General features: G+C 36.9%; 1 protein-coding gene across 1 annotated transcript; it reads left to right on the top strand.

Moving 5' to 3' along the window:
• znf839 (zinc finger protein 839) lies at positions 1-11,123 on the top strand. Its single transcript, XM_052153915.1, has 7 exons — positions 1-1,048; positions 2,057-2,947; positions 3,524-3,697; positions 5,887-5,979; positions 8,067-8,213; positions 8,439-8,552; positions 9,451-11,123. Exons 1-7 carry the CDS (start codon positions 227-229, stop codon positions 10,126-10,128), a joined length of 2,919 nt encoding a protein of 972 aa, XP_052009875.1. The 5' UTR covers positions 1-226; the 3' UTR covers positions 10,129-11,123.
• Positions 11,124-11,221: the final 98 nt, after the last annotated feature.

Here is an 11,221-nt window from a genome sequence, read left to right as displayed (position 1 = left end):
GCATGGATGTGAAAGCCTGGCTACCGTTACCCTCGCGAGCGTCTCTGGATTATAACATTTTTTTAAATTTAATTTTTATTTTTTCAAATTTGAAACGTTTTGGACTGGGTTCTGAATATCGCCCGTTTTACTCACATCGTAAATAATAATAGTTTGCTAGTCAGCGGCCTCTTCTCGTTTTCTTGTCAGGGTTCTTACGTCAGCTAGCAAGTTTTGCTGCTGCAAAATGGCCGACAATGAAGACGATAATAATCCAGCTAGCAAATCTGCAGTTACGAAAATAGAAAACGTCGAAGAGAGCGGCTCTGTGCTGCAGGCTGAGGCGACACAGACCACAGCGGAGGGTGAAAATAATCAAGAAGGGAGTACTGAACCGTGCACCGTGAGCTCCTCCGGAGAAGGGGGCGTTGATCTCGCGGAGTTACTGCAGAGCGGCTCGGGAGTGGATGTCAAAGTTGTGGACGCGACCCAAGAGGTGATCGAACAGATCGTCAGCGGTGAGATAATAACTGATCAGAATATCATAACGTCTTACATTCAGACCGCTGCAGATGATGGCATGACGGCCGAATGCGCCACTGTAAGCGGCGATGTGTTAAGCGCTTTTGAACAAACGACCACCATCATTTACCTGCAGCCTGACGGTAGCTTTGTGGAGAGCTCGGGGTTATCAGCGGAGGAGCAGAAACAACTGATCGAGCAATTAGCGAAGCACCAATTAGTCCATGTGACGGAGAGTGAGGTGGCTGCTAAACCATCCATCACCCCTTCCGTGGATGTGCAGCAGGTTATAGTGAGTGAAGCACAGGTGATCGCCCAGGCCGAGCCGGCTCCTACTCATACAACGACCCCGAAGATATTACAGAAAACTGTCACGGCGCAACCGACGTCGTACATTACGCTGGAAGCTAATAATTTGCAATTGGCGACAGCGATCCCAACGCAGCCCGCGAGTATCGTGCAGAACGCGTCGCAGCAGCTGCAGAGCGTCGCCAAACAGATCACGCTGCAGCAGGCGCAGAATGGCGCGCACATGCCCAGCCAGAAGGTAAAGTGTCAACCATAACTCAAATTTGCAACACTTTATTATCGGTATTGCTATAATTGTAGTAACTAGTGTTTAGGCTGAAACTCTTGTTTTTTGTAAGAGAAACTGATTTATTTTTAATACATAATTGTTTAGTTATACTTTACCGTACTTTACAACACAACCAAGTGTCTCTTGGGGTCTTTAAAAGAATATTTCACCCCCAAAAATTAAACTTTTCCCATTTTTTGCCCACTCTCATGCCATCATAGATGTGTATGACTTTCTTCTGCACAACACAAAGATTTTTTAGAAATCTCAGCTCTGAAGGTCCACACAATTGAAGCTCCATAAAGCACATAAAGGCTGCATGAAAGTAATCCATATGACTCCAGTGGTTAAATCTCATGTCTTCTGAAGGGATCTAATCAATTTTGGGTGAGAACAGACCATAATGTGTACCTCTTTTTAGTGTCAAGATACTGAAAAGAGAGTTATATTTTGGTCTGTTCTCACCCAAAACTGATAGCTTCAGAAGACATGGATTAACCACTGGAGTTGTATGGATTACTATTATGCTGCCTTTGTGTACTTTTGGAGCTGCAGCAGCAAGTTCTGGTCATCATTCACTTGCATTGAATGGACCTACAGAGCTGAGATGATATTTAAAAAAAATATTTGTTTGTGTTCAGCAGAAGAAAGTAAGTCATACAAATCTTGGGTGTTGTGAGGGTGAGTAAACGATGAGAGAATTTTTATTTTTGGGTGAACGTTTCCTTTAAGTTTTGTTCTATTTTTCTTTGATTGGAGCATCAAAACAACCATATATATTTATTTGGTATATGGTATTATGTCAAGCCCCACCATTTATTTAACTTGTATTTAGTATTATGTGTGCAGTCAATCATATAGACTATCCTGAATGTATGCATGAGCTGATTTTAGGCCACATATTGTGTGGTAAATAAATGATTTAGCCATTTAACTTGGCCAATAGTAATGTTGTTTTTCACTCTTTGAATTAATCAGGCAGCTGAGCCCATCCAAATGAAAGTGCAGACACCACCGAAGCAAGACAATAAACTACGCCAGGCAACCCCAATAGCGATTTTACAGCCGCAGAATCTGTCAGCCGGTCAGCCACTTGTAAAAGTTTCAACCGTAGGAACATTGAGCAGCCCACAGATCATCCACATCACCCCAGTACCTGGACAGCAGCAATATTTCCTGCAAAACCCAGGTGATCCTCCTATTCAGCTTCTCCTTCAGAAACCAACTCCAGTGGTTGGCACCATTTCTGTCCCCATTGGGCACAAGGTACCTTTCCCTGTACCTCCCAATATCAAGAGTAATTTAGCCAAGCCTTCAGTTGCTCCTGCCCCTATTACAAAGGTCCTTACACCATCTCTAAAAGTTGTATCCTCTCCGGCCAAGGTAGTAACACCTACCAAAGTTGTAACTGTGGCCACAAAGACTTCAACTCCAGTGGTTGAAAAGGAAAAACCTCGAGAAAAGAATCGTCAGAAGAAGCCTCAAAAAATCAAAACCCGCTCTGGTCGGGTGTCCAGACCACCTAAACACAAGGTGAAGGACTACAAGTTTATTAAGAATGAGGATTTGGCAGAAAGCCATCAGTCAGATTCTGATGACTACTCAGAGATAAGTGTGGAGGATGAAGATGGAGAGGAAGGCAGGAAGAAGACCTCAGATATGACTCTCAACTTCCGTGACAAAGCCTTTAAATGTGAAACGTGTGAGAAGGGCTACATTGGCGTTGCTGGTTTGAGTAGACACTATAAGATAAATCCCACACATGACAAGAACCAGACCTACTCTCAAGCAGAAGATTACTCTAAAACTAGAGAGGAACGATCTGAAGTTACCGATACTGGTCATGCAAAATCACTCAGTACTCAAAAAGTAAGATGATTTGCTTTATATTGCATTTTCTGAACCACAATTTTTGTGTTTTCTTAAAGGTATAGTTCACCCAAAAATGAAAATTCTCCCATTGTTCACTCACACATGTTTTAAAAGTTAATAACGTTTAAATTATACATTTATTTTGTACATAAACATACCGATTTGCTTCAGAAGGCGTTAATTGATCGACTGGTCGCATGGTGCCTAAATGTGACTTTTGGACTGTCAAAGAGCTGGCACCCCGTATACTTGCATTTTAAGGACCTGACAGAGTTCTATCTACTTCTAAAAATCTTTATTTGTGATCTGTTGAAGAAAGAAAGTCATACAACACATATGTGATGGCATCAGGGTAAGTGAATGAGAGAATAGTCATTTTTGGGTGAGCTATTCCTTTTATGTTTCCATGCATGTTTAGTCAATAATGATTCTGTATATTATTGGATTTCTAATGGAAAGTGTACCTGTTATCCAAAGTAATATACTGTATGTAAAATTAATATGCAAGTATATTTAGAAAAAATATATAATTGAGTACTTGTATAGAAAATGTTACTCTCGCACTTCACACAGGTACAAGAGACTGCAAAGGTAGAAGTCAGGAGACCTGGGCGGCCCAGGGGACCTGGACGTCCAAGGAGGGTTGGACGGCCACCTAAGAGAGGACGACCAGGACGGCCACCTAAGTACCCGAGAGGAATGACCTTGGAGCAGCAAGCACAAAGACAGAGAAATCAACTGAAAGAAGTAAGGACTAGATGGATATACATGTGCTATGAGTTAACACTTTTCAAACATATTTATATAAGCTTTAGAAGCACTGTTGTTTTGTTATGTAATTAATATAGTGATTAAAGTTATTTCATACTATGTTTTAGCATTCTTAAAGCATGCTATCTTTAGAACGTTTTTGTGATTTCAATGAATATTATTGTGAGACCTTAAATAATCGTATGGCTGTAAACTAAACTCATAAAAGTGCAGTCTTCTTGATCACTGGATCAAGAAGACTGCACTTATTTGCGAGTTCTGAATATAATTTTTCAAATTTATTTGCATGACGTTTATTCGTTCAGCAGGCACGTTTTTTCCAAAGTTACTTATAAATGAGTAAAAACAGGCAATTTATCATAAAGATGTTGGTATTTGACAACAACAATATTTGTAGTCAACCCCCTACATTGTGAGTAAATTTTGCGATGTGCAACAAAAATATGTCTGTTATTAGCCACTGGCTAGTAAATATTTACATTTCACTTGGCAGTTATTGAGTAGTTACTAAATAAAAAGCAGTCGATTAAGCTGAATTCAGCTTCATCTTTCCTTGCATGCTGTGTCTCATGAGCAAGCAGGAAAACACATTTGTGTCTCATTCAGTTGAACTCTAATGTGTCTCATGAAACATCAACGTGGATGTCAAGTAAGCGCTCTTGAGAGCGCGTGAAGTTGAATCGCTTCTCAAGCGCTCTGATGTGCGTGCCATCTACAGGGGCTCGTGCTAAACTCACACGAAAATATTAACAAGGTATCAACTTCTTAATTTGGTAGTGAACGCAAAGTGCTCCAGTTTCACTTTAATTTAACTACTGTGTAATAGCAAATGTTCATGGTCATTATGGGTTCATTCGCACAGTGTTGATGACACGCAGTTACACAGAGGAGATGCCCACCTACTCTATTTCTGTGGAGATGATTGCAAATAAGGGGTTGTGAGTTCATTGGAGAGTTTTAAAATAATGTGTGAACGTGAATTTAAATATAATAGAATAGCTAAACAGGTTGGCTAGGTTAAAAAAACAAACAAAAGAAGAAAAAAAAACTCTGTGGAAAAAGTCCATAGATACAAGATTAAGTCTGACAAATAAGAGATATATTTTAGTTATTTTGATAAATAAAGCATTATTTTAAAATATTTTAAAATATAAATATACTATAATATTTGATCATACATTTTTGAAGCCTGAAACAGAAATCATATACTCCTATTTTAATATGTGACCCAAACTGCAGTGCTGTGAAAATATATTTGCCCCTTCCTGATTTCTTCTATTTTTGTGTACATTTCATTTTAAATTGTTCAAGATCTTCAAACAAGATGTAACATAAAACAAAGGCAACCTTAATAAACACAAAATACAGCTTTCAAATATATCTTTTTTTTTTTATTGAAGCAAAAAAGTTATCCAAAATGTATTTACAGTTGAAATCAGTTTACATACACTTACGTTGAAATCATTAAAACAAACCACTTTTTAACCACTCCACAGATTTCATATTTTTGAGTTTTTATGATGATTGATCATCATATTTGTGAAATAATTAAAACAGAAAATGAATCATTATAGCCCTAATACAGGCTATTAATCCTCATTTATTATAATTCTCCGCAGTTATTTGTTTGACGGTTAATCGTCAGCCAAATTTCATAATCGTGACAGCCCTAATTTTCATTATTAGCATCATTACCTTGTGAATTTTCTGTTAAAAATGTGTATAAAATTTCAAACAGTGACCACAGCTTGTATCATTATTAAAAATGCAATTTCATGGCATCATATAAATTGATAGAATGTGAAATTTGTACATTTTAAAAAAGCTCAAATGATTTAAAATAAGGTGAAATATAAAATCAAATGTACAATATACTATATTGCGTGAAGTCATATGTATGACGAGTCCCCCTTTCTCGGTTGGTTTAATATCTTTTTCTTATATATCTTAGTTGTGTTATGCTTGCATCTCGTCAAAAGTCTGCCAAGTAAAAATAAACATTTACTAGCCAATGGGGATTCTTTCTCCAACATGACCGTAGAGGGTTGGTAGTGCAACAATCTAGAAAAGAAATGAAATTGCAGAAAAGTGGATAGACACAAAAGGAAAGCGTTTTTCTTAAAAGCGCTGTTTTGTGAAGAGTGTATTTCTTTCTCTCTCTCTAGTTTATTAAACAGTTTGATGATGAAGACCTTATGGAGATTGTTCTTCCACGTCTGGCCAGAGTCATGACTGTATGGGAATTTGTGATGATGAAGGTATGCTTTGAACATGAGTATGGTATAGACAGTAGAACCTTATTCCTAAAAGCACATTTACAGAACTTTTGAAGCTAATTCAGTCATGTTGTACCTTTTGCAATGTGGAACAAATATGAACCATTTACAATTCCTTATGTGGACCTAAAAATTAAAGAAATAGTTCACCCAGATTCTGATTCAGATTCTGTCATAATTTACTCAGCCTGATGTTGTTCCAACCCCATGTTAGAGCAGTTCCATGGAAATGTCAACCATGGCAATAGAACAAACCCCCTTTTAAATTGTTCATTTAGGTCTATATTTTACTGTATTATAGTGCAATAATATATATATATATATATATATATATATATTTTTAGGAGTGGGGAAAAAAATAGATTCTGTTACAAATCGCGATTCTTCAGACAAACATTTTTAAAATCGTCTCCCTGATGAAAAATGTTTTTAATTAAAAAAATGCCATGCTAATACAATGATTGACAAGTAATATAGGTAGTTATATTTGTGCAGAGTTCCACACAAACCGGTTTTGTCTCTATTTCTCAATCCTCTCCAGTGATCAATGTTCCTGTTATTATGCAGAATCCATGGGTTTATATTTTAGGTGCTGTGGAGAGTATTTGTCAAGAGTTATTCTACAGATTCTGTCTGACACCACTTTAATAATTAGTTTAGCTGTAAAAAGGCTTATCAAACTGTTGGATGCCATGAACTATATATCGCGCCCCCACAATATTTATAATCTTAATAGCTGTCCACTTCTGAATGCGGAGCTGATCACCATGTGACTTGATGCGCTCCGGTTACTTGAAGCGCATAATCTGTGTCCGGAGTACCCTGAAGCGGTTATGTGGCACTCTGTATTTGTGCTTTTTTAAATTTTAATAAGTTGTGTGGGATAAAAGGTTATAGTTATTTAGCCTTTTTATTTGTTAAATATCCATTACTTTCCCTGTTAAAGGGCTGTGCTTTTTGTCCATATGTCCCTATGCAACATCTGATTAACATGGATGTAATGCAGCCTAAGTAGACATCCTTAACTATGACTCGACTAATCGACTAATAGCTCAGTCAATGCACCATCTGGTTGGTTGCTAGTTTTAAATTGGAAGTTTTACACATCCTTACCATTTACCTGCAAATTCTGTATTTCGGAATGAAACAATTGTCATTTCAGTGTTCAGACACAACTGTTCTTCAATAGACATTTCTTTCTAAGAAAAAGGAATTAACACAACTAAAAGTATCAAAATATCAAATCACAATTACAGAATGGCAATACTTAAAAAATAGTAATACATATTGGATTGGTTGTTGTAATATCAAATCGGGAGGTCTTTGGCAAATGCTAGCCTTTTTCAACTAACCATATTTTATGATTAAAAAAGAGGTGGAAAAGGACTAATTATTTTCACTTTTATGTTAAGTATAATCATTTTCCAGAAATGTAATGAAATCTTTGACACAGCTTCTTTTTTAAATAAGACACATTTATGATGTTGCTACGTTTCATTGCTGTGTCACGTCCGTAAGGTTCAGAGGTTAAGTTTACAGTATATGTCTTAAAAAATATTCATTCAAATAAATTTATATTTTATGTAAAAAACTAACTTATGATAAACAGTTGGCTTCCCTTCTTTACTTCAAATAACCATAATAATGCCATTACCGACACTTTAAATCAAATGTGGATATCAATGGGAGAATCACAAACCTCCACCACTCGTTCTTTTGCCATGATTCAGAGAGATTGCTGACTATTGCTTTGATCTGTGATGAGCTCCACCACAAAAAAAAGTCGGAAATTTACAAAACAGACCAAAGGAGAGAACAAAGTGTAGGAAATTGGATTATTGCACTAAATTGCATGCTGTGTTCAGATTGTAAAGTGTTGCATTCAAAGAAATAAGAAAATAAATTAATTTCAGAAGTAACCTCAGTTATTACGACACTCCGAAGAGGACTCTGATAGTGATTGTAAATCCCACAGGAAAAATAGGGCCAAAACAGACTGCTGATTGTATTTGCCTTTTAGGAATTGTAGTAATATTTCATGCAAGCTTACAGTGTCCTTGCCCCTAAAGGTTGAGAAAGGGTATCCATCAAAACAACAGTTCCCAAGTGTGTATCATGAATTTGAGCAACTACACAGCCAGGTGAAGAAGATGGCACTGGAATATTTGCATACTTCACCAGCCTCCTGGCCAGCTATAGAGGTCAACAATATGGGAGTAAGTAACTGTAATAAAAGTAGTCATCACAGCCTTGTGAGGACCATGTTATCAAGGTCAAGTTTGTTTTCATTGGTAACACATTGCAGATTATTGCTGGTACCTTTCAGGATAGTACAGCGCAGTCATATAGCAAACAATTAACTAGTACTAAATTTCAAATTACAAATAAAACAAGATCAAGTAATCAAACTCCTGTTCCATACAAATTTCCTGTTCTTCCAGGTTTTACAATCTCTCGGTATAACAGATCCCAGTGTGCTGAAACTCCTGAATTCTTCTGAAGGACAACAGAGTCAAAGGACAAATCAGGCCACCAAGAGTTTCCGAAATATTGAGGTGAGCTATGTACAGTTCTGTGCAAAAGACATTTCTGAAGTCTGTTTTAACAAGGTCACCATAGTTGACATCTGATTAATCTAGTGCTTTTTGTAGTTTTTTTTTATAGAGAGTAAGCTAAATATGTTTGAGTGTTGGTTTTGGAAATTTGTGGATTAAACAAAGTGGTAGTTCAGCACAGTAACAGTCGTCTTATTGACTAACCATCCACATTCTAGTTTAAGCAGGCACTATCAGTGCTAAAAATAGTGCTGCGTCTTGTGTAGTTAAGTCATTGCCATTCCTTTCTGTGCACACTGCTGTTTCTGTCTTTATAAGCTAGGCTTATACATTGTGCTTCATTCACAAAACTCTGTGCCATTTGAATGGCGCAGTTAAAATCACAGACTTGCCGCCCGAGGAATGCAGGCGGTAAACTGAATTTTATTTACAAGAGATGCTTGTGTATATTTTCTAACAATCTTGGCAGCAGTAATTCATCAAATGATGGAGAAGAGTATTATAACCTGGCATATATTCAAGCTGGCTTTAGCTCACAGTGGTGTATTGCATCCTACACTTTATAGCACTCTGAACTGACCTGCAATATCAGTGTTTTCATCATTGCCAAATTTTCATAATTGCTTTAGTGAATCGAGCATTAAACCAGTGCAGACAGTTCATGCAAATAAGCAGCAATTTTAAAGGCCACAATTCGTTCTTAGGTGATCATGGGGGGAATTCACAATGTTATTGAAATTTTGATTGAGATCATTGATCATTTTTATACAGAGCAACCTTTTGCATACCTAGTCCTGATTCATAACATCAGCCAGTGCCTCACCACCTTACGTTTAGCTCTTTTGCATTAGTGGTCAACAAACTGTAATCATATTTTCTATTCTGATGTAATCCACAGAATGCCAAAATGTTGCCTCCTGCAAAAAGGTTCAAAATAGAAAACTGCAATGAAGAAACAAATGGCTTTCAAGTTAATCAGAACGGCATCCAGAAAGATGAGACAGTTGCTGTACTCCGAAAGCCTCAGGTGGTGTTGACCAGACTGGAGAACCTGAATTCTGTAGATCTAACTGCTGATAACGGTACACAGAGCACTGAAAATGATGCTCCACTAAGGACAGAGGACGAGCCAATGGAAACGGAAGTGACTACTTCTGAATCTGATGCTACAAATATGACAGAAGACCCTGATCCTGAGATCTCCAAGGTTCTGAACAGCACCACAGATGTTGATGTTGTTGATCAGATGAAACAGTTGGAACAAGCTCTAAGCACAGATGTAGAATTGAAGACCTCCCAAGAACCCACCCAGCAAGAGGTTGAAGAAAGTCAGGCTAGTGCTCTTGAAGATCCCATGGTAGGTGATGTGATCCAGCCTGTAGGTCAGGAAGAATCACCAGTAATTATCCAGACAGCAGAGGGGCTTGTTATGCAGAGTGCTGAAGAATTAGCTGCCAAAGGCATTGTGATCGTCAATGGGCCTGATGGCACCATGATGCATATTGAAGCACCTGAAGGAGTCCCTTTAGAGACTGTTCATGCTCTGCTTGGTATTGAAACAGACAGAAAGACTTAATGGATTCACATCTTCAATGCCTGTTTTTTTTCACACATTCAAACATATGTTCTCTCCATGTAATGGTGTTGTTTTTCCATGAACTTTGTTTATTGCATTTGTAAATTTGTATAAAAATTATTATAAATTTGTTTTTGTTTTTTTAATACAAAAAAAAGTCAATGTTCATTTAGAATTTTAGACTGTTCATTTATGTTTGGCATATCTTAACTACAATTAGTTTTTTTGTAGTCCTACATAGCTGTGTGTTAATTCCATAACACTGTAACATTTTTCAAAGAAAAGGTGGCTGTATGGTGAGAAGCACACTAAGTTGCTAAGGGTATCCATTGTTTTTCAGTTGGAGGTTAATTGTAGTGTTAAATAGAATGTTCTTTCACAACATGCACAGTCTGTAGCTTGGGAGGAAAGAAATACACCTGCCAAAATGAAGTTATGAAGTCCATCAAAGTTCAGTAATGAAAACACATCCAAGTGTCTAAAAATAGCCGTGGTAAGAGTTTTTGTGATTCTGTGTCCACTTAGGTCATTCAATGGAATCTGTAAATAATGTTTCCTTTTATGTTAGAAACACAAGCTGTAGTTAAAATACAGTTTGAATTGGTACACCATGTTTATATTTGATTTATTCAACACTCTGATGATTAATCATTATCGCTATTCTGAAAATGGTTATTCATCTAATTCCTCAGAGGTGTGGCCCAAAAAACTGGAGGTGTTTCATACATCATACATGGGCAATGTTGCATTTTTGATAAAAGGCCACTCCAAACACTGAAAAATGTCTCTAGATTTGTAAAGCAAAAGGAGAAAAAGTCTCAGAGATGTTCCATCGTTTGTTACTTAGTAGTTTGTTTAGTGCAAAAGTAATTTGATAAGTTGCACTATTTTATTACTTTTGATAAAATCTCTGGTTTACTGTGTGTTTTTTAAATTATCTCTGCATTTTTATACAAAGGGACATGTTCAAATATGACATTTTGGATTTAAGACTTTATCATGTGAATTGCGTTTTTTCTTCACCAAAAAGCGTTATTAGGGTATACAATTAGCTTTTTAAAAAGAATACAAATAAATATTTACAAGTTATTTA

The sequence above is a fragment of the Xyrauchen texanus genome, chromosome 22 (genome assembly GCF_025860055.1).
Source record: "Xyrauchen texanus isolate HMW12.3.18 chromosome 22, RBS_HiC_50CHRs, whole genome shotgun sequence".
NCBI lineage: Eukaryota > Metazoa > Chordata > Actinopteri > Cypriniformes > Catostomidae > Xyrauchen > Xyrauchen texanus.
This window is presented reverse-complemented; position numbering and strand designations above follow the sequence as displayed.

Bases quoted from the DNA above. Each gene is read 5' to 3' on its own strand.
- znf839 (XM_052153915.1), top strand. From the start codon at position 227: ATGGCCGACAATGAAGACGATAATAATCCAGCTAGCAAATCTGCAGTT. The intron at 2,948-3,523 runs GTAAGATGATTT...CACTTCACACAG, and splicing joins AATCACTCAGTACTCAAAAA to GTACAAGAGACTGCAAAGGT. The intron at 8,553-9,450 runs GTGAGCTATGTA...TGTAATCCACAG, and splicing joins AGAGTTTCCGAAATATTGAG to AATGCCAAAATGTTGCCTCC.